The sequence below is a fragment of the Typopeltis vanoorti genome, chromosome 12 (assembly GCF_054136105.1).
Source record: "Typopeltis vanoorti isolate ZY-2024b chromosome 12, IOZ_Tvanoo_1.0, whole genome shotgun sequence".
In the NCBI taxonomy this organism is placed as follows: domain Eukaryota; kingdom Metazoa; phylum Arthropoda; class Arachnida; order Uropygi; family Thelyphonidae; genus Typopeltis; species Typopeltis vanoorti.
The window spans coordinates 108,952,576-108,977,205 of NC_143560.1; the positions used below are offsets into that span (position 1 = coordinate 108,952,576).

Sequence of the window (24,630 nt, forward strand, 5' to 3'; positions counted from 1 at the left end):
GGAGGGTCAAAGGATTAGAAGTGAATGAAGAGGATGTACTCTAAATACTGAGCATTCTAGATGCCAATAGAGCAGCAGTACTAAATGAAATTTCACCACATCTTTTAAGGAAATGCTAAGGAACTGACCATGCCATTAACCTGGCTGTTTAATGAAAGTCTTGTGATAAGACAATGTTGCTAAGGAGGTGAAAGGAAAGTAAGATAGTACCATTGCATAATGGCAGTAGAATGGATGTATTAAACTACAGACTTGTTTGTATTTCTTCTGTGGTTGTTAAAACTTTGGATAAATTGGTAAGAACTTGTATACAGAATTGGAGTAATGTTATTTATGAAGGCCAGCATAAGTTTGTTAAAGGGATTCTTGTTTTTGAAATCTGGTCAGCTTGGCATACACTGTCATTTTTCTGAATTTTGCAATGGTATTTGATAGGCCTCACTTGATAAGTTAATATCATGTGATAAGTTGCAACATATGGGTTTGGATATCGGACTAGTAGATTGGATTGGAAATTGGCTTTCTGTTAGATATCACAGAGTTGTGATGTGGGAGGGGGGCATAGAACCAGATTTACACATAAGTTAGACAAGATATAACTTAGAGCCTCACATTACAAGGACTTCTGCCTCAGTATAGATAATCAAAAATTTACTCAGGAAGGGGAGGGAATCTCTTAAAATTTATAATTTAGAAGCCTCAATAACCTTAAATCTGGGTAATGGTTCCATTACTGAACCCTGGTTCAGTACTGTTCAATCTTCATGGCAATGATATTGTCACTGGATTACAGAGAGATATTTTGAAGATGATGTGAAGCATGGGAGGATTATTATTAATAGTGCTGATGTTATAGCTTTTCAGGGGGATTTGAATAAGCTGGAAAGGTGAGCAAATAAATGGAGATGACGTCAGCTTAATGCAGCTAAATGTAAGGTTTTAAAATTTGAGATCCACAGATAGGATACTTCATACTCAGTCATTGGCAGAGTTATACTAGATGAAGTGGAAGAAGCAAAGGATGTTGGAGTTGAGACTAGTAGAACTGGTAATTAATTTACGGAATTAACAACACATATAAAGTAAATTAATTAAAGATAACTTTAATGAATCACTTCTATATTTCGACAATGTCACATTGTCATCTTCAGGAACATAAAGATATGGTATGTGCACTACAGGAACTAACAAAGCAAATGAGGAAGAAATTAAGACACTAATTTTGTTCCTAAAGTCCTAATGGTGCCCTCTTGCGGGCTAATTTGGTAGTCTTGGCCGTTGGGCTGAAGTTCTCATAATAAAAGTCTCCCAAATTTGGGGCAGTTTCATGCACCCAAATTTGTTGAGGTTAGGAACGTTTTTTAGAGCTGCTGAAGATTCTTTGAATAATCTTTCGTATTTAAACTTGCTGCGATGGATTATTTTTGTCTTCTTCCAACGAATTTTATGGTGGGTATCTAAGGCATGGTCTGCCAGCCCAGAGCGGCTGTACTGGTGAAACCGGATGTAGTCTTGGTGTTCTGAAATCCTGATATTTGTTGTTCTGCCTGTTTGGCCAAAGTAGGACAATTTGCAGCTGCAAGGGACCTGGTATACACCAGGTAGGTCTAGGGGAAGTGGTTGGTCTTTGGTAGAGCGGATAAGGGATGCCAACTTTTTATATGGTCTGTAACAGGAAGTAAGGTCATATTTCTTGAGGATATTAGTTATTTTTTCAGAGGTGCCCTGGATGTAGGGGATAGTGATAATTGTCATTGTGACATTGTCGAAATATAGAAGTGATTCATTAAAGTTATCTTTAATTAATTTACTTTATATGCGATATCACTATCCCCTACATCCAGGGCACCTCTGAAAAAATAACTAATATCCTCAAGAAATATGACCTTACTTCCTGTTACAGACCATATAAAAAGTTGGCATCCCTTATCCGCTCTACCAAAGACCAACCACTTCCCCTAGACCTACCTGGTGTATACCAGGTCCCTTGCAGCTGCAAATTGTCCTACTTTGGCCAAACAGGCAGAACAACAAATATCAGGATTTCAGAACACCAAGACTACATCCGGTTTCACCAGTACAGCCGCTCTGGGCTGGCAGACCATGCCTTAGATACCCACCATAAAATTCGTTGGAAGAAGACAAAAATAATCCATCGCAGCAAGTTTAAATACGAAAGATTATTCAAAGAATCTTCAGCAGCTCTAAAAAACGTTCCTAACCTCAACAAATTTGGGTGCATGAAACTGCCCCAAATTTGGGAGACTTTTATTATGAGAACTTCAGCCCAACGGCCAAGACTACCAAATTAGCCCGCAAGAGGGCACCATTAGGACTTTAGGAACAAAATTAGTGTCTTAATTTCTTCCTCATTTGCTTTGTTAGTTCCTGTAGTGCACATACCATATCTTTATGTTCCTGAAGATGACAATGTGACATTGTCGAAATATAGAAGTGATTCATTAAAGTTATCTTTAATTAATTTACTTTATATGCATTGTTAATTCCATAAATTAATTACCAGTTATGTCTAACCAACGTATAAGTCTTACCACTAGAGACTAGTAGAAATTTTAAGTTCAGAGGATTTATTGCTAATGTTGAAGACAATACACAGTACTGCTGCAATATTGAGGAGTGACCAGTAGAGATAGAAATTTTAAGTTCAGAGGATTTATTGCTAATGTTGAAGACAATACACAGTACTGCTGCAATATTGAGGAGTGACCAGTAGAGATAAAACGGTGGTAGTATAGTATATTTTCATAGTATAAAGGGTTTAGAGGTAGATAACAAAAAAATAACCGGCTGCAGAACATCGATTTCAAGGATAGGCATGTAAGGCTGTAAAGTCTGCAGGAAAGGAGATGAAGAGGTAATATCATTCAGACAGAACTAACAACAGGGAGATTTTTCATAGAGAAGAATGAAAAGAAGGAACAAGGACTTATCCCTTATACTATTATCCCTTAAAGTTACTAACAGATATAGTGAGTAAGAGAGTAAGAAATAAGTTTTTCATGGATAATAGAAGCATGGAGTATTCATACTGCCTGAGAAGGTGGTGAGAGTGAATTCAATGAATGAATGAATGAATTTCAGAAGTTGTATGATAGACTTTTTAGTGTCAAAACCTTCCATGATAAGTCTTTTGACACTATGGAGGTCAAGAATAATAATAACAACAATAATAAAAACTCATTTACCTGGTAACCGAAAAAGAAATTTGTCTCCTACAGCTCTTATAAGTCTTCCCTTATGAAGGATGACCTTTGCTAAGAGGTAATACCAATCTACAGGCATGGCACCATGGTAGAAAACTATAAGTGCTGGTCCTTTAGATGGAATATTTTCTAATCCCTCAATTTCATACCCTATGAAAAAATAATGTAACAATATTAATATATATAGAATCTATTAAATATAGTTTATTACATATAGGTAGTCCATTAATTAGTAATTATACACCTACGTAGAGTAGACCTCATGATTCCAAGGCCATGCATCTCTATCATTCCAACCCCATTTAAATGGGAGATGGAATTCATTACCCAGTGTGAGACCACCACTTTAATTATAAGAGTCCTGAAATAGACTAAAAAAAGTTCCATACCAGTTTCTGGACAGATGCCCACGCACGCACACACGCACACACAATCCCTTCAAATAAACATTTAACTACCCATTATGGGGTTTAATAGAGCACAACACATTTAATCACTCCTACATTTTATCTCAGTTACTGAGAGACATCAGGAAGACAATATTAAAATTGCAAAAACACACATAAATTTGCACAAACACTAAGGTTGAAAAGATTAGACTGAAAGCCTACAGACATATGAGGGGTGTCCTCTATGGTTGCTGTTGTTGTGGTGGGTAGGAGACCTAAGAATTAGTTTCCCAGATCTTGGGAAGTTTATTGCAACCATATTTATTAAGATTTGGTCGATATTTTAATTCCGCTGCTGATTCTAACAAAAGTCTTTCAAATTTGTATTTTTGTGGTGAAGCATTGTAGTTTTTTTCCATTTGATTCTGTGCAAAGTATCCAAGGCATGGTCAGCAAGCCCTGACTGACCATATTTATGGTGACAGATGCATTTTTTATGTTCTTCTAGGCAGATATTAGCACATCTCCCGGTTTAACCATAATAAGATAAGTTACAGGAACAAGCACAACAGGCAATAAAGTACATCTCTCTCTATGTTCACTGAGCATCTACAGATGCCATATGGTCACTCTGATGCTCGGTGATGTGCCACACCAGGCCTCACCATGTAGTCCTGTTGTTCACTTTTCTGGCAGCCTCAACTCTCTAAAATCAGTCACTCCACACACACCATCCATTCATCTAATAGATGGTCTACCCCTGCCTCTTTATCCAGGAACTTTACCTTCTATTACTGTTCTGAGAAGTCCCCCTTCCATCCTTTCTATGTGTCCAAAATATTTTAACTTTCTTCTGTCAATATCCTTAAGGAGCCTTAAAGTTCTACTGATCTTTTCTAACACCCATTCATTTGTATGCCTTTCAGTATATATCCTCAACAGTCTTCTGTAGCACCACATCAAAAGCAGATATCCTTTTCTTATCTGACTTCTTTAGGTTCCAAGTCTCACATCCTTAAGTCACTTTTGGAAAAACTGCATCCAAAATCCTCAACTTTGTTCCCATGGAGATAGATCCATCCTTCCAGATTTTAGACAAGTCTCTGACTGTTGTTTTAGTCATTCCTAACCTTCTTCTGATGTCTTCTGAACAGCAATTCTTCACATTAATAATGGATCCCAGGTACTCAAACTTACTGACTTCCTCAATTCTTTTTCCATTAAGGTAAAGTTGTTCCTGAAGAGCTTCCCTGTTTGTATTTCCTTTGAGAACCATAATCTTTGTCTTGCTAGGATTTAGTTGAAGTCCCCTGATATTATTGATCTTGTTAATTATGTCAAGAATTTGTCTTAGTTCTTCCATGTCATTACAAAGGAGTACTGTATCATCAGCATACCTCAGATTACTGATCAATCTACCTCCTATCCTAATTTCTGTCCTGGGCTCATCCAATGCTTCACGCATGATGTCGTTCGCATATGTACTAAACAAGTGATGAGAAAGTAAACATCCTTGCCTAACTCCTTTTCCAACTTGGAGCCAGCCAGTCAGTCCAACACCTGTTCTTACTGTGGCTTCTTGCTCCTTATACAAGTTGGCTATCAACCTGATAGTGTGTTGAGGAAAACCCATTATTTTCATTACTTCCCACAGTTTCACATGCTCAACACAGTCGAAAGCTTTAGAGTTGTCTAAGAAACACATTACCAAAAGGAGTCTGAATTCTTTATATTTTTCTATGATCTGTCTAAGCCAAAGGATCTGTTTCTTGGGCATCTTTGCCTCAATCCTATTTAGCATGATCTTCGATAAAATTTTGCTTGCATGAGATATTAAACTAATAGTTCTATAATTCTTGCATGCCTTCATATCACCTTTCTTATGTAGTGGTATGAAAACTGACTTCTTCCAGTCTCTAGGCCATGATCCTGTCTCCCACCTAAAATTTCACATTCATTCATTCATTCCCATAGCAGGATTCAAACTTGCAATTCAAACAACCTTATTGGTCAGAGAGTGGTTATAATATCCATTCATCCAATGGCCAGCAATAATATGTGTTTGTGTATTTTGACAAGTATCAACTAACTCTGAAAATCTGATGCATTCCTATGGAATTGGAATCTCAGTGAGTTTCATTATTAATATATAATACTAGTGAAGATCTATAGATACATAAAAGCACCTCTGGAGTGCTTTATTGGAAAAAAAATAAGAGATTGCGCCCTTCAGCTGATAGAGAACTCAGTTCTCTTGTGTAATGAGCAGAATCTTCATATGGGCCTCTACATGCTGAAGGTAAGTTACTCAGTGTCATGCGGGGGCAGCAGCTTTTTTTTCCTCCTGGAAACTTGGATTTTTATTCTGCATACAGGCAAATCAGCCAAAATAAAAAATACTGCTGGTATATGGGAGTTAAATGGAGGATTAAGCAGTTGAGATATTGGGTTGTAAGATGGTATGTTGTGTGAAGTCAAGTGTCCTCTCACGATAAGTCTTTGGATTCCTTAGAGGTGTTTTGCTATGATATTAATAATAATTACTGTGTCTGTATGTAAACACAAGTGAAAATCCATACATTAAAATGCAACCCATCAATGCCTGTACAATTTCACTTGAGTGAAATTGTACAGGCATTGATGGGTTGCATTTTAATGGCTTTGGAGTGAGTGCACTGGAGAAAGTGTTGCTGGATGGAAGTACAGTGTGTGATGTGCATGCAAGAGATGAAGTGAAAAATCAGGAGAGTGGTATTGAAGAGACAGAAGTCCTTAGCAGTGGAAACAGTAGCAGTGTTGAGAGATGAAGAGAGAATGGGAATGCAAGAGGAACAGGGAAATGGTCAAAGCCTGGGTGGCCAGAGAGACATAGCATAGGGAGAGTGGATTGAAGGTGGCAGTGAATGTGTATATGAGGATGGAGTATATTGCAATGTGAGTGAGGAAGTGGAGACTGAGCAGATATAACAGAGTAGTGGTAAGTGGTGATTGGGTAGGTGTGGTGGGGAAATCACAACCAACAAGTAGCTTTGATAGGACTGGTTATAGACCTAAAAATGAATTACTGTGTTTGTTTACAAATGCTAGAAGTATCAGAAATAAGGGAGGTGAAATGGTTTCACTGATTGAGTTTATTCTCCCTAAAATCATTGGAATAAGTGAAACGTAATGGAATGAAGATGATATTCTAACAGGAATAGAATTGGATGGATATAAAGGAAAAGAAGGGAGGGGGAGTGTGCTGATAGCAGGGGAATTATGTCCACATAAGGTAGACATGAAAGAGGAAAATAGTGGCAATGGTTATGAGGCAGTATGGTGTAATGTGGAAGTTGATAGAAGACATTTAGTGAAGAAGGAAGGGTAATTATTATGTGTGATTTTAATCATGATCGAATATATTGGAATGAAGAGATAGCATTTGGGAATAAGGAATATGAATTTCTCGGGTTCTTAAGAGAGAGAGAATTATCTCAGGTAGCACATAAATGAGGGCATGTGAGGATCAAGAGTTCTAGACCTGGTCTGTCATTACAGGATGTAATTGTGAGAGGGGTTTCACACATTCCTCCAGTTTGTGAAAGTGATTATGAAGTGATCACCTGTGTTGTGGTTAGTCATATGCAGACTTTTGTGAGGAAAGGATATATGTGAAATTATAAGGCTGCTGGTTATGACAAGTTTAGCAGACCACATGCAGTAAGGAAATGAATGCTGTATAGGGACTGACAAAGGAATACATAATAGCATCAATGTGTGAATGTATTCCAAAGACCAAAAAGATGAATACGATAGGTATAAAATGGATGAATGTGGAGCTTAAGCATGAAATCTGGAAAAAGAAGATACTTTGGAGGAAGTGCTAGATGAATAATGGTAATAATCAGTTACATGAAGAGTATAAAGAAGAAGCCAGGAGAGTGACTCAGTTAGTAAGGAAAACAAAAGTAGAATATGAGTAGAAATTGGCAAGTCAGATGAAGAAAAACCCTAGAGTTTTTTAGATAATTTCTAGAGAATGATCATAGTAAGATGACGTTAATGGATGAAAATGATAGAATGGTAACTGCTGCCGAAAACATTATTGAGGTATTCAGTGATAGATTTATAAGGGTATTTCATCCTGATCAGAGTGGAATCATGAGGAACTTAAGTGTAGAGGACATAAGAGAGGATAGCTTAATTGTGAGTGAGAGGAGGTATTTAAGGAAATAAATAACCTTGATGTTAATAAGGCGATAGGATTTGATGAAATATCACCACGCATCTTAAGAGAATGTTCCATGTAACTGACAGTAGCATCAGAGGCATAGCTAGAGGGGGTGGGGGCAGTCCGCCCCGGGCTGCACTTTGAACCTTTTTGAACTTTTGTAGTTAATTCTAAAATACAGTCTCGAGAACTCATTTCCAAATATTGTAATGCTACTGCAAATTTTCCTCACAATTGCTGTAAGTGTTGCTAGTTGTGAGAGGAGTTTTTCTAAATAAAATTGATTAAGAATTACCTAAATTGCTATGAAATAGACTTTGTCAATGTCATCGACGATTTTGCTAACAGAAAAGCAAGAAAAATAACATTTTAGAATGTTGGAATTAAAGTTTTACTTCAAAAATAAACATAGTGTTTTAATTTATTTCCCTATACGTCATTTTGACTTTTTGTAGAATTTTTGATGTGTATTGAGAGGGTGGCAAAAGCTCTAGCTACACCACTGAGTAGCACTGGCATGCCTGTTTAACAAGAGTTTTGCAACAACACAGGATACAAGGGAATGGAAAGAGGGTAAAATTGTTCCACTGCATAAAGGTGGTGATAAGGCTGTAGCTTCAAATTATAGGCCAGTCTGTATATCTGGAGTTGTGGTGAAGGTACTGGAGAGATTGGTGAGAGGTAGAACACAGAAATGGGTTGATAACAGCAGTATTCTCTGTGGTTATCATCATGGGTTTGTTAAGGGGAGATCATGTTTCACTAACTTACTTGTGTACTATAACAAAGTGTCATACTTTGGATAGGGGAGATGCATATACAATGGTGTACTTGGATTTTGCTAAAGCTTTTGATAGACTACCACATGACAAGCTGTTAAATAAATTGAAACAGATCGGACTGGATAACAGATTTCTGAGTTGGATCAGTGACTGACTGTCAGGTATCAGAAAGTTGTATATATGGGTGCAGTCAGGACCGGCACATAGTATTTTTCTTGTGTGTGCAATTAATGTTTGGTGTCTTTCCAAAAAAGTTTTTTTTTGAATAAAGTGAGAATAAAACAAACAGGAAATGAAAAACAAATGAAAACTGCCTTGCAGTATAATATTACCTACAGATTAGTCCTGCTTATACAAATTTTTTCAAGTTATATAAATTTTCAAAATAATATAAAATAGTAATATAAAGTTAAGAGATTTATTCAAATATTCTTTACATTAATTTTGCATTAATAAATAAATTAATTTTGAAGATTCAAAGAAAATAGATAAGAGAATTTTACAAGAATGTTTCGCATTAGACTCGAGAGTTTGCCAATTATTTTGTGTCACTGACGCCGCCCTAACAGCTTGCTAATATAACAGGCTCGAATGTCGAGAAGAATGAGTTATCAGTAGTAAGCCGACTTTTAGGGCCAGACCACATGCATCCGATCCGATTAAAATTAGGATACGGCTCTTACACGGAACTCAACAATTAATCATAAGTTGATTTATGAATCAAAAAATAAAGAACTAACTAACTATTTTAGGTATATTTTCGTAAATTTTAATCAAAAATTACAGTGATATAATCGGGTCCAGGATACAATTTCAGAATTTATTTGTTCGTTTCCGGGATGATCTGAAGGGACCCGAACGGAAGATGATGCACATTCATAATTATATGTACCATTCGTTGTTTGTTTAAACTCTTATCTCATATTTTTTGACATCTTTTAGGTGCCTTTTTTTCTGCGGCTGTGTATATTGCACACGTCGCCAGCCAGACCTGGGTGCAATATTCCAAAACAGAAAGGTCACTAGTGGTTGTTTGCAGATGATGCAAAACTGGGGAGAGCCGTGCAGAGTCAAGCAGATGTTATGGCCTTACAATAGGACTTAAATAAATTGCATGAATGGGCAGGTAAATGGAACTGTCAGTTTAATGTTGCAAAGTTTAAGGTTTTGAGATTTGGTATGCAACGATGGGATGCAGAGTGTACAATTGGTGAGGAAACTTTAAAGGAAGTAGAGGAGATGAGAGATCCAGGAGCGATGATAGACAAGGACCTGAAATGCAGTGTCCACATTGCACAAGTTGTGAAGGCATCACATTGGATAATGACAATTATGTGGAGGAATCTGACATGCAGAAATAGAAAAGTTAGGCCTTGATCAGGCCTCATATGGATTATTGTACACAGATTTGGTCGCCAGGTTTTCATGGTGGAATGGGTTCAGAGAAGATTCACAAAGGTGGTCAGCTTTGTAATTATTATTTTTTTTTATTATTATTATTATTAATGTAGACACCTCCAAGGAGTCCCAGGACTCATCGAGGGAAGGCACCTGCTCTACAACTCCATCTCCACCATTCAATCACTAACTGACCGCAACTACACCAACAGCATCTACTGCCGACCACCACTGGTATTTCCACAGACAATCACAAACATCCATGCCCACGGCAGGATTCGAACCCACAGCCTTTTGGCTGGAGAGCGGATACGCTATCCACTTGGCCAACTAGGCCAGCCTAATGTCAAGAATGAGTACAGATTGAGAGAATGTAAGTTGCAAAGCCTCGTGAATAGGAGGAAGGGGGGGGGTATGACTGAGACATATAAGCTAGTCTGGGGTTGTTATCAGGTTGACATCAAAGAGATTTTTCATAGAATGGGAGGGGAGGGGGGGGTTGAACAAGAGGTCATTGCTTGAAACTGTATAAGGAGGGTGTGAGCAGAGGAGTAGGTTTTTTGCATGGGGAGTGGTTGGTGAGTAGAATGCATTACCTGAGTGTGTTGTGAATGTAGACATAGTGAATCAGTTTATGGTGTACAACAGTGTGGGAAGTACAACAGTGTGTACCTCCCACGATGAGTGTCTGACTCCATGGAGGTCAGATGTTAATAATAATAATTATTATTATTATTATTTAGACAGATCTCCAGGGAGTGAGAGACTCATCGATGGAGGCCACATACTAAACACACCAGCTATCATACTTATTCTTGAATTCATTCACACTGCTTGCACTCACAACATCTATAGCAATCCATTCCAATCATGCACCCCCCCCCTCTGAGAGAAAAATCTAGCCCTCATCACCTTCTTAGCGGCCTTCATTCTCAACTTCCAAGGATGCCCTCTTGTCCTTTCCCCACCCTCCATAAATTGAAAAATTCCATCAATTGAAATCCTGTATGACCGTTTCAGAAGTTTGTAAGTCTCAATAATAATAATATCCACTTAAACATAAGCCATATCTGCCCGCCCATTAGAACATAGTTTAGATGTGATAGTCCTAGATGAGTCTGATATTCCATGAGGTCTTGGGATGATAATAATAATATATAGTTTGCCTGAGGTGTAAGTCCCACATCTTTAAAATGGAGTATTCAGCAAAAATAGCATTTACTCAATAAGGAAATTGATTCTACAGAACAGTTAACAATAAAAGAGTTTATATAAATACATTTTTACATATTTTATAGAATATCTTGTCATATGATTTCATATACTGTAATGATCTTCATGTTTCTGCACTAAAAGTTGTCCAGTTGCTTAGTTTGTTCTTTAAAATTATTTAAGATACTTACCATACCAGATTTTTCCCTGGGTATCCCAAAAATGTGCTAATACTGAAAGTGCTCCTTTCCAAGATTCTCTGGTAAAGTTTATTCCATTTACTTTGAAGTAGTACCGATACATCTGGAGGTACATAGCACAAATATGAACCAAGATACACAGAAACACTGGCACGAAGAACATTAACTAAAAGTAAATTGTTTTAAAAACTATAGTTAGTTAATTTATGTTAAAATTCATATGTATAAAATCTTTCTAAAGAAATATTAGCAACAAAGAAAAACTAATATAAAAAGGCACTCTAAAAATTTTAATATTTTCTGAAATAACAATATCATAAGTAGCACAATCATAAATTCTTGTAAATTATATGTCAGACATAGACTTTTGAGAAAATGGGAGATTGAAGTGGGAAAAAAAAAAAAGGAACTCAGAAGCAAGTGATCAATATAATAATAAATTTGGATTTAAAATAGCAGTAATCTGCTACCATATGAAAGCAAGATGTAGCAAACCATAATAGTGAACAGGGCAATGAAATTGCAAGGACCTATTGCAAAGCTAGTGAAAACAACTCAGAAAATTGCTACTGTGGCAAGAAGATGTTAATAAGTAGGAACAAGTCTAGAAGAGTGATTGCTCACTACTATACAAATTTTATCTGAATGCACCCAGACCATTATGCACAGATTTGGGTGCCTGGTTTTGTGGTGATAAATCTTAGAAAGGGATGCAGAGGCAGGTAACTAAGGTAATTTCAAGGTTGTAGAATATATTATGGGGAAGTAGGTTAGGCTGAGGGATTGTAAACTGTAGAACCTGGTAAACAAAAGGAGAACAGTTGATATGATCTAGACATATAAGTTAATGAAAGGAGCCCACAAGATAAATATCAGAGGGATTTTTCAAAGGTGAATAAGGATTCATCCTAGAAACTGAATAACAGTAAAGTAATTAGAAGCAAGTAATTTTATTTTCTTGGAGAGTGGTAGGTGAATGAATTGTATTACCGGCAAATGTCATATGACTGTGGCTATCAATTAATTTAATTGGAGACTGTCAATTAGTGCAGTTGAAAGAGCAACAGAACATGCACCTTCAGATTAGAAATGACTTAGTTTTAATTATTGCCATAACAAGAGGAATCTTCATGGACTTTTTCAACTGAAAGTGAAAAAGCCCACGGTTAATTCTCTATATGAGAATTAACCAGTCTCATATAGAGGTAGCAGGCTTTTTTTCATCTTACATAAGAGGCAAATCAGCCACATAACACATGCAGTCAACAAACAGAAAACTATGTATTGAGTATTAGATGGTGGATTGTGCAACTATGACAGACTTTGTAGTATGAAGTCAACTGTGTGAATTGTAGAATGGCTCCCACACAATGAGTCATGAGACTTCACAAAGATGTAATGTAATCTAACATATATATTATATATTTAGTTTAATCCTTTATCCAAGTGTAAGGAAACAAAGTTTGTGCCTGAAGTATCTTCAGGACTGGGGAAACCCGTGGCAAAGGTGGACTGAGTTCTGATCACTTTCCTTAGTATCCCATAATGCAAGCACATCGCCTTGCAGACATGTATAATGCTATACATTATATGAAAGGTCGAAACCCAGACCGGTTTCGACCTTTGTCAAGGTCTCTTCAGTGGGAGCCAGACACAGAGGTGATATCAAGGTTGAAGCAATGCAGAAGTCATATTTCCATATGCCAGTTGCCAAAAGGTGTTGCACTTATTATTAAATTACTCTGGATTAGAGAAATATGTTGGAAGTTTTTTCCACTTGGTCAGACTAAGTTGCAAAGGTGGACTGAGTTCTGATCACAGTCCAGCTTTGCCACGAGTTTCCCCAGTCCTGAAAATACTTCAGGTGCAAACTCTGTTTGCTTACACTTTGATAAAGGATTAAACTAAATATATAATCTATAGCCTAACCAAGTGAAAAAACTTCCAACGACCTTTCTCTAATCCAGAGTAATTTATTAATAAGGTGTGACACCTTTTGGCAACTGGCGTATGGAAATATGACTTCTGCATTGCTTCAACCTTGGTATCACCTCTGGGTCCGGTTCCCACTGAAGAGACCTTCACAAAGGTTGAAATCGGTCTGGGTAGTGACCCTTCCCATAATGCATAGCATTATACATGTCTGCAAGGAGATGTGCTTTGCATTATGGGATACTAAGGAAAGTGATCAGAACTCAGTCCACCCTTGCCACGAGTTGCCCCAGTCCTGAAGATACTTCAGGCACAAACTTTGTTTGCTTATGTTGTGTCCTGAATAATCAAAAATTGGGACAAAAGATTATTTTATTCAGGAACAACTATCTTTAATTGTAGGCAGAGAATGTTGTGCTTTGGCAAGGAAATAAAAATGTGCATTATAACTTTAAGGCAAAACTGAAGAAATGTTTAGCATAAGAAATGTGAGACTTAACCTGTTTGTACAGAGTCAAATAGAGGAATTTATATAAGATTATAATTTAATTAGAGTATCCCATTCTATGTATTGTATGAAAGCAAGTTGAGTGTAAGCTAAAGTCCAAGGGTCACACTTTAGCTGTCCAGTATAATGTATAGCCTAAGGGAAAGAGAAATTATAAGGAAAGCGAAGCGTGAACGCATTCTCAGAAGAACGCCACGTGCACGTGGATGAGTGGCGTGCGGTAAAAAACGTAGCTAAGCACGAGAATCTCTGAGAAAAAAGGGGAAGAATATAAGGGTCAAGCTCCCCTCGCACAGGGCTTTTTGGTTCCTGTTTCCTGCACTCGTGGACGTTGGCTTGCGCTCTCCGCCAACATGAAGATTCCGGGTCGGCCGTAGAAGACATGAAAGGCCTATCGATGTATGTGAGGCAAGGCTAGCTATCTCTTCATAACAGAGTAGCTAAGCCATATCGAGTGACCAGTAATCCAGACGTGTGCCTGCAGTACCAGAGAAAGTCCAGAGCGGTACATTGCCTTATCAACTTGGGGAACCAGGCCGTGCTGTTATCGTAAGTGATCCGGAGAATCGCAGAAAGGTGCCTTGATGTCCAGACAAGGCTGATGATAGAACAGAAAGTCATTCCATGGGATGGTAATGTAGAATGTTAAAGTATCTGATTTCCAATTAAAGATTTGAGTTAAATCTATAGGTTAATTTGTGTATGGACATGCTGTAGAGAACTTTAGAGATTTTCCCAATTTGGCGGTGACCTGTCCCTGTTTTGAAGAATGTCTCCCTAGAAGGGATCTGTATGTGAGATAACTGAGATATATTGTGAGATATGAGTAGTGATCAGAGAGTGATTGAAGATAATGTTAAATTAAGCCAGAAGTTTGTATGTTTATAGAAAAACTCTGTGGATCTAGTTATTATGCATGTGTTCTTGTGTTAGTAATGATATCAGAATTTTACTAGGAAAGTGATTAAGTTAACCATGTACTTTAATTTTCTCGTGTATATCTTTTAAACCTAAATAAATATGTTTTATAGCATTCGCCTGAATCTAGCCTGTCTTATGAATTCAAATAGCCACTCATAAAATTATTATCGAACCTAGCGGGAGGGATATATGAATATAGTTTGATTTTCCAGACCACGACTGCGTGCAAAGACAAAGTGAATTGAGATTAGTTGAATTAGTGTTAGAAAGTTCATCACTGTTTAATACTCTGAGAGAGCCACCTTGGATAAGAGTCTCATCTATCCTATGTATTGGCTGGCGCAGCAAAATATAAATTCGTCAATATTTAACAGGCGGACTGTCTCAGAGGTTATATTTTAAGGCCTTGTCCCATACTTAGACAAAGCTCTTATGAATGAAAGAATTACACGTGACTAAACTTAAGAGCGGCCTGAATTTTAGTTTAAGGATAGGAGGGTGATAGCTGATTTGCAAAATTTATTGGATACTATTACAGTAGCTAGAAGGGAAATAACTGTGTATGAGTGAGTAGTGAAACATACAAATATATATATATATATAATAAAGAGGAAGTAAAGATATATAACACTTACACTTGGATAAAGGGTTAAACTAAATATATAATCTATAGTCTAACCAAGTGAAAGAAAAACTTCCAACCTAATCTAACGTAATATGATATTACTGGCATTTTAGGTTAAATATTGTATAATAAAAATAATAGTAGTACATTATCACCATGGATAAGCTGAGTTATATAATCTGAGAACCTTGCTCTAAAGTCAAAGATAATGCTTTTTTTTTTCTTGAGCCACTGCAGGCCTCCATTAAGCAGGATGGGGTTAGTGGTCTCATTGCTCTCGTCCCTTAATTTTGTTATGTCCTTTAATCCATATGTCCCATTCCCTTCATCTTCCTGCTTGACATAACCCAGCTATTATATACCAGTTCTAGTTATGTTATCATGGACTTTTGGTTCATTTAAACTTGGCAAGAAGTCTAGGAAAAGACTGAACACCCAGTTTCCTTTTTCATTTGTTTTTATTATGTCATCTTTCTTTTCATGATCAACCCACTCCTTTTTTTTTTTCATGTCATCGTCCTTTTTTATCTTTCTCTTCTATGTTCCCCATTTTTATTTTTGTCTCTTTCCCCTCTTTTCTCTACTCCATTACTTTTATCTCCCCTTCTTCTGAGTACTTCACTCTTAAGTTTCAGAATCTTATGCTTTAATTATATGATTCTGAGGTTCATTTAATCATCCTCCTTATTTACTTAGCCATGAAATAATCAAAATATTAATTATCCTCTAGCTACCATGCTGTTCTTCCCATATATCAAAAAGTCTTACTTTCATGAAGTTTTTATTTTTTTTAATTCTATTTTTAAATTTAGTCTTTATGTAATTTAAGTTTTTAGTGTAACCTAGACCCATATATATACAGTAGCGAACAAATTAATCCAAACAAGCTGAAATTTTTTCAAGTTTTTGGTTTTGATTTGGTTTTTGTTTCAGCTTGCAATAATTTTGGTTTTGGTTTCAGTTCACTATTTTGGCTGAGTGCTGTGTATTTTAACTGTCTCTACAATGTTTATTAACAGTATTGTACATTTTTAATAGTGTAAACAAGTTGATATTTGTAGTGTTTTTATTAATTTTTGTTGATATAAAATGAATACATCTCCAAGAAAGTGTTCAAAAATATGTACTCTTTCTCAGCACACATCCATGAGTTAAAGACAAATTGCCAATGAGTGTGGTGTTGGCTAGAGTATTGTTAATGCGATTTTAAAGAGATTTAGAGAGACAGGTACCTTTTCTTCTGACAGAAAAGGAAAATGAGGGCAAATTAGGAAAACTACACTTACTCAAGATAGTTTGCTAGTTAGGAAAAGCAACATGAATCCAAGATGCTGTAGACTTAAACAGAAACTTGGTAGCTAGTGGGATTAATGTTTCTGCCATGACAGTCCATCAAAGACTGTTGGAAGCAGGGAGGACTGCCCACAGACCAAAAAAAAGAAACAACTGTTGACGAAGGTTATGTAGAAAAAGAAGTTACAGTGGGCAAAAGTATACAAGGATTGGATTGTTGAGAATTGGAAAAAGGTCATATTCTCAGGTGACAGCCATTTCTTTGTCCAAGGACAGTGAGTACCCTGTGTTTGCAAATCAGCAGCTAAGAGGACTTCTCCTGCTCACCTTCAACAAGCTCCTAAACATCACACCCAACTAAAAAGATGTTCTGGAGTTGTTTTACACATGATGGTCCAGGATCACTGTGCTGCCTCTTGACAGTATGATGAAAAGTGGCCAATACATAAAAATATTGGAGAAAAGAGTGGGCCCAGAAAGACAAAGAACTCATCTTCCAACAGGATTTCACTCCATGCTACACTTAAAAAAAAAAGCGAGTTCCTCAAAAATCACAACATGCAATTGCTTCAGTGGCCAGGTAACTCTCCTGACATTAACCCAATAGAAAATTTGTGGGCTATAGTGAAAATGAGTGAAAAAGAGACTTGAAAAATTAAATCATGATACAAAGGATAACTTAATACAATCCATTATAAAAGTATGGTTTCGAGATACAGAAATAAGAAAAATGTGTTTTACATTGGTAGAGTCCATGCCTAAGCAAATTAATGAACTTTAGGAATAGAGAATCACATTTAAATTATTTGGTAAAGTTCGAGTTTAATTTTTGTACTTAGTTTCTTGCAAAATGAAAATTTTTATTTAAAATATAAGTGTTTGGATTTTTCATAGCACTCTATGATCACATTCACTAAGTGTGGCAAGTCATTCACTGCATTTAGCACTTGCAGTTAACTCCCTGCACTCCTATCTCAGTATCACTTATTGTTGACCTGGGATGGCCCAATTTGTTTGCTGCTAGTTGGCATATCTGTTTGGCAAACAGTTTGCCAAACAGATATGCCAGCACCATGGCATCCTATCACAATGCCTCTTTCAAACTCCATCAGTTCCCTTCTCACAGCCATTTCACCCAGATACATTTGCACTGACTTGGCAGCATCATGTTCCTCCAATTTATACTGACTGCAAACATGTGACTTGTTACATGGCATTATACATCTTGCCCTTGTGGGTGTCCATTGACTTCTTTCTAAGCAGCTTATATAAATATGCTGTATAATAATAAATGTTGATATTATTTTGATTAGATAGACCTCTCCATGAAATCCACAGACCCGTTGAGGGAGGCCTTAAACATTTCACCAAGCATTCACCAACATTTACATAATACCTGTCCTGCTTTGGTTTGAACTCATTCACCAACAAAGCACTCCCATCTAACTCTGTCACTCAGTCCAGCTATTTACCACTCTCAATGCAAAAAATTAAGTCTTCACTCATTACTAACCACACTCTTGATCAATTTGCAAGGATGACCTCTGGTTCTACCTCCATCATATCTCCCCCTTTATTTTATTTTTATTTTTATTTTGTGACACCTCCAAGGAGTCTGAAGACTCATCGAGGGAGGACACCTACTCTATAACTCTGTCTCCACCACTCCATCCACCTACTACACTGAACCTCTAATACCATCATCATCTACATCAATGCTATCTTTCTGTGATCCACAAAATCTTAAACCTATCCTCATAAGTAGCATTCCATAGGCCTGCAACCATCTTGGTCACTCACCTCTAAAATCCTCTCCATCTCCTTTTCATCCCCCAAGAAACCCCCATATAACCAGATCTGTGCACAATAGTTGTGAAGGGACTGTATCAAAGCTTTACAAATAGTTATAAGAGAAATAGATATAAGATAATAACCTTCTTATCCCTGCTTGTTAGTATGTTCCTCAATAACCAGGTAATTCTATAAACTATTTTAGCTGCTTCTGCAATATGCCTTCTGAACTTTATCTCACAGTCCACCAGTATCTCCAAATACCTAGCCTTATGAGTTTCCCGCAGTTCATCCATCAATGTAGTACACAGTTGGTAATCTTTTCATCCCAAAATGCATAACCTTAACATACACCTTTGCCCACACTATTAGTCTATTTAAATTATCCTGCAAGATATCTACATCATTGCTCGCTTGGTTGGCCGAGTGGTTAATATATCAACTCTTCAGCAAAGAGGCTGCAGGTTCGAATCCAGCCAAGGGCATGGATGTTTGTGATTATCCTACTAACCAATTACCATATGTAGTACTATGACCTGACAGTATGACCTTTGATGTCTTTGCGCATTAAAAAATCAAATAAAAAAATCATTAAAAAAATCTACATCTTTATTATACTATTGTACTATCAATTTTGTATCATCAGCAAGCAACTAATATTTCCCTTCAGATCATTTCCTATATCATTAATGTACAAATTAAGTAGCAATGGCTCAAGTACAGAGTCCTGTAGCACACTGCTAGTCACAGGCCTTCTCCTGGACTCTACTCCCGAGTAGAATACTTTCTGATGCTGATACATCAGCCATCATCTTATCTGCATTTCCAGCTTATATCCATCTCTATTTGCTCCAATTTCCATCTGATATCCTGTCAAATGGCTACACAATGATACTGTCAGCACTGTATTCCCTTTATTCAACTCAGCTGCACTTTATTATAAAAGTAAGTAAATTACTGAGGCATGACCTACTTACCTTTCACAAACCATACACTGATAATCCAATAAGCAAGTAAGACAATTCCTAAGAGTGGCAATTTTGGAAAGCAGCAGAAACAAAAATTTTATATCTATCATAAAAACACCATTTACTGTTGTTCATTTTACATATTTTCTTGAATTTAGAGGGTGGCAAAATAATGATTGCTTACGGGCACATACACTCTGACAATGGTACTGACTCATTTCCTTAATTTTGTTGTAACCAACATCTCTAATACATTGACCACTACTTCTGAGATGCTCATTGGTCAATAATTTGTTGCCTCAGCCTTGTAGTCTCCTTTATGCAATGAAACTTTTTCCCCCATCTGTCTAATCTCTTGGATCAAAGAGAAACAGTCTGGTCAAAGACTGTTAATTGCTTAGCACATTCTTGTAATATGCAAGCTGATATATAATATATATCCTTAGCTATATTTATATAGCTAAAGATATATATGTAATATCCAAGGTTCTGTATTTCTAGTTCTCTAGTTCCAATTACCATGTGTAGTACTGTGACCTGACAGTATGACCTTTGATGTCTTTGCGCATTAAAAAATCAAATAAAAAAATCATAAAAAATCTACATCTTTAAACTTTTACATCTGAAACTTTTTCCTCCATCTCTCTAATCTCCTGGATCAAAGAGAAACAGTCTGGTCAAAGACTGTTAATTGCTTAGCACATTCTTGTAATATGCAAGCTGATATATAATATATATCCTTAGCTATATTTATATAGCTAAAGATATATATGTAATATCCAAGGTTCTGTATTTCTAGTTCTCTAGTTCCAATTACCATGTGTAGTACTGTGACCTGACAGTATGACCTTTGATGTCTTTGCGCATTAAAAAATCAAATAAAAAAATCATAAAAAATCTACATCTTTAAACTTTTACATCTGAAACTTTTTCCTCCATCTCTCTAATCTCCTGGATCAAAGAGAAACAGCCTGGTCAAAGACTGTTAATTGCTTAGCACATTCTTGTAATATGCAAGCTGATATATAATATATATCCTTAGCTATATTTATATAGCTAAAGATATATATGTAATATCCAAGGTTCTGTAATATCCTGTGCACCTCTAGTTCATCTGTCTATTTCCACATCTGCTCCTCTCACATCTTGTTACACCCTGATGCCTTCACTATGTGGAATTTTTAGTTATCATGGTGTAACATGAAGAGAAAATAAAATAAAACCCCTGTATAAGAGCTAATACATAAATTACTTAAAGAAGAAAAATATTCTTGCATCCAAGTAATATAACAAAAAGGGTTTGTTGAACTAAATAATAAAAGAAGGAATATATTCCAGTTGTGATAAAAAAAAAAAAAAATTAGCTAAGTAAGACAGAAAGGATCAGTCATAAGAAATTGTATGTGAGAAGCTGGAGATTAAAATATTAAATAAATTCTTAGAAAATTTTTGGAAGGGGGGGTTAATTTACGCTAGCAAAAGACTATCGCTCAGGGTCAATTCCCAGATTAAGACATCGTCATGTGCTCGCCGACTGCAGGACGTTTGGCAGAAAACGCCACCCTAATTGGTCGGTGAAGTCGAATCCAGTAAGGGGCGGAGAAAAGAAATTAAAGAAGGTGCCAGTAGGGGTCAAGGTATAAAAGGTTTAGAAACCCCCCTCCCCAAGAGGCTTTTTTCCCAGAGAGTTTCTTCACGAAGAGTTTTTCGTATAGGTTTCATATGGTTTTCCTGAGTGGCGGGATTTCGATTCCGTATTTCCTATGGTAAGAAACGAGGAATGCCATTTAACTAAAGGAAAGAAGTTATTATCTATGTGTTTCATAATCCAGTGACAACTACGAAAAAAGAAAATCTGTAAAGAAGTCAGTGTCCACGTGGTGAGTTTCACAGCCATGGCATAGATGATTCTAAAGTGTGTTCTTAATTCAAGTATGAAAAGTAAAGATTGCATAAGCACAGTTTAATGCCAAAAGAACTTAGGAGTGACCAATTATAGGAGAGATCATACCAGGATAGTTCAATCAGAAAAAGGTAGAGGCCAATATAGAAAACTCAAGAGAAAAAGGTACTGTAAAAATCTCGTTAACTGAAAATCGTCTGTAATTGTAATCATTATTCTATTACTGAACTGTTGAAGAGACTAAGGAAATTTATACTAAGACTTTAGTACATGACTGATTATAATGAAAGTATGCTTGTTTATATTAGTATTATATAAGTAATTATGTGTCCTGAGATTTATGCATGTGTATTGTAACGTATAGGAAAGTTTTAAATGTCAAAGTTATGTGTTAACACAGTGAAAGGATAATTTAATCTACATAGTTTTAAATAGTTAAATAGAGTTGATCACATATGTCCAGGTGCTACAGCATATAGCGTATATTCAGACTAATATAGGGTTAACTAAGGTGTTAATTAGATCTGGGATTATACATATGATTTGTATGTGTTGAATTTGTTATGGTGGCACGATCGTAATACCCATATAGGATCTTAGCCAAATACTTGTGATTAGCTGATGTTATTTTGTAAATGTTTTCTTAGTATTGAATTGAATTATATTAGAAATTGAATTGTACCATACTAATGAGTTTAATAAACCTTTGTTCATTGATAAAACAGTTGTCTGAAATTGCTGCCCAATGCACCACTTGAAAAACATACAAACCTAATCGTGTGGGAAATTAATGTGTTAAAAAACGAGATAAAGTGTCACGACTGCAATATTGTTTCACATTCAGACATATTTTAGTAATTGCTCCTTGTTTTTGTATTTTATATCTCAAACTAAATGTCCCAAAAGGCGCAGTATAATATAAATATTAGGGACACTAAGGGGAGAAATAGCTTAAATATGTGTATTTTGGGGTGATATCTCGTGCATAGATAATAGTTGAACATAGATAAGCAGAATTTCACTAGATAGAATAATAATCATAAATTGGGACACAACAATCTGTTATTGAATATCTCCACCTGGATTATACGCTTTTGTAATATGATTACTCAGTAATTCAGCTGTTTTGTTTGCTTCACCTTACCACCAGACCGGTATGTTTGGTCTCTGTATATTTGTGTGTGTGTGTGTAAACTATATATATATATATTTGTGTGTATATATATATATATGTATATATATATACTGATAACTTTTCTCATAGGCTTAGTTGACCAAGTGGTTCGCATTTCCACTCTCCAAACAACAGGCTGTGGGCTTGAATCCCGTCTTGAGCATGGATGTTCATGATTATCTTTAGATGGGAGATGAATTAAATTGCCCAGTGCAAGATCACTATGCTGCTTATTATTTGGTCTCTAGAGTAGGGTTTTGTAAGATTATGTAAGAAAAAATTATAATAATAAAATACAAAAATATATATAAAATTAATAAAAAAAAAATAGTAACTCCTTTGTGCATCAACAGTACTAATGTTCTGTAGGTTTATTTGTGGTTGGGAGTCACATAAAAAAATAAATTAAATTAAATCAAAATAATAAAAGTACATACTTACCACAATTGGTGTGAGTAGTGATACACTCCACACATAAAACTGATGGTCAATATACCATTCCAAAATATCAATTTGCCACATGTGATAAGTTGCATTGTCCATTCTATTAACAATGAGTAGCAATGGATTCATTTATATTCAAAAGCTAGATGACACTACCTCATTAAATCAGTATGATGGTCTGATTTGTTAATGGTAACCTGCAAGATTAAAAACAAGTAAAATCTAAATTATTATTTTTATAATATTATTAAGAGAGACCTCCAGGGAGGCCACATACTACATGCACCATGTTTCATACTTTTTCTTGAATTCATTCACACTGCTTGTACACACAACATCCAATGGTAATCCATTCCAATCATGCACCACTCTATGAGAGAAAAATCTAGATCTCCCCTCTTTCTTGATGGCATTCATTCTCAGCTTCCAGGGATTCCCTCTTATCCTTTCTCCATCCTTCATAAAATGAAAAATTCCATCAACTGAAATCCTGTATCACACTTTCAGAAGTTTGTAAGTCTCAATCATATCACCCCTCTTTCTCCTGTTTGCTAATGTCTGCAGTCTACAAATTCTCAATCTGTCTTCATAATCAGTATTCCATAATCCTGATATCATTTTTAACACTCTCCTATGCACTCTCTCTCTCTTCACTGTATCAGAATCAAAACAGAAACCAAGAGACTAGACCTGCACACAATAGTCCAAGTGAGGTCTTATCAAGCCCTTGTAAAGAGGCAAAATGACATCTTTATCTTTACATGTCAAAGTTTGTTTCAGCATTGCAATTATCTTTTGAGTTGAATTTGCAATCTTTGCTACATGGTCCTGAACTTCAACTTGCTGTCTAGATCCCTAGCCTGATCAGTTTCTTCTAGCATAATCCCACCAATATAATACAACATTGGATATCTAATCATGCCAAAGTGCATGACTTTACATTTACTGACATTGAACTGACATCCTTTTTTCCATGCCCACAATTCCAACTTATTCAAATCATTCTGCAAGTATTGCATATCAGCCTGATTACCTATGCATTCCTGATTATCCTACCTATCTTTAGGTCATCAGCAAATAGCTGTATATCACCTGTCAAATCCTTCCCAATGTCATTAATGTACAGATTGAATAACAGTGGACTAAGGACAGATTCCTGTGGTATACCATTGGTTATCTTAAATCTTGCAAACTCACTTCATCCCCCCATATACCACTTTTTGATATCTGTAAATCAGCCATCCTCTTATCCGTGCTAATATTTTATAAGCCAGTCCTACATTGTCCAATTTATGCAACAGTCTTCCATCCAAAAGTATCATGGTGTATCCATTCCCCCTTATCTAGCTCAATGGTAACAGTATTATAGAACAGAGAAAATTGCTTAAAACATAACCTTTCCTTAGTAAATCCATGCTGTTCATTACAAAGTAGAGAATCTCTGTCTGTCCATTTCTGAATAAGCCCTAACCAATTTTTCCCAAATCTTCACCACCACTCCTGAGATATTGATTGGTTGATAGTTGGATACATCAGTCTTTGCACCATCCTTGTGCAATGGGATTACCATACATTCTTTCCATTCCTGTGGAATCTTCCCTGTTCTGAGACTCAAATTATATAGCCTGATTAAAGAAATAGCCAGTTCAGCTGAAC

At 36.2% G+C, this 24,630-nt stretch overlaps 1 protein-coding gene and 1 long non-coding RNA gene across 12 annotated transcripts in view; one reads left to right on the forward strand and one right to left on the reverse strand.

Annotated features, from left to right (window-relative positions):
- The window catches only part of LOC150101128 (DGAT1/2-independent enzyme synthesizing storage lipids-like), a 178,860-nt gene that overhangs the window by 116,922 nt on the left and 37,308 nt on the right, over nucleotides 1-24,630 (reverse strand). For all 3 annotated transcript variants that reach the window (XM_090401209.1, XM_090401210.1, XM_090401211.1), the window contains 3 exons: nucleotides 22,972-23,171; nucleotides 11,407-11,581; nucleotides 3,207-3,374 (listed from right to left, as the gene is read on the reverse strand). In XM_090401209.1, the coding sequence (XP_090257335.1) occupies nucleotides 3,207-3,374; nucleotides 11,407-11,581; nucleotides 22,972-23,103 (475 nt within the window). In that variant the 5' untranslated portion in view covers nucleotides 23,104-23,171. The remainder of the gene's footprint in view (nucleotides 1-3,206; nucleotides 3,375-11,406; nucleotides 11,582-22,971; nucleotides 23,172-24,630) is intronic.
- The window catches only part of LOC150101129 (uncharacterized), a 160,184-nt gene that overhangs the window by 116,459 nt on the left and 19,095 nt on the right, over nucleotides 1-24,630 (forward strand). For 2 of the 9 annotated variants that reach the window (XR_016549138.1, XR_016549134.1), the window contains one exon: nucleotides 22,621-22,794. The exons of the other annotated variants lie outside the window; for them this stretch is intronic. This is a non-coding gene — a long non-coding RNA (uncharacterized LOC150101129). Of the gene's footprint in view, nucleotides 1-22,620; nucleotides 22,795-24,630 lie in introns of those variants that run through there. 9 annotated transcript variants of the gene reach the window in all.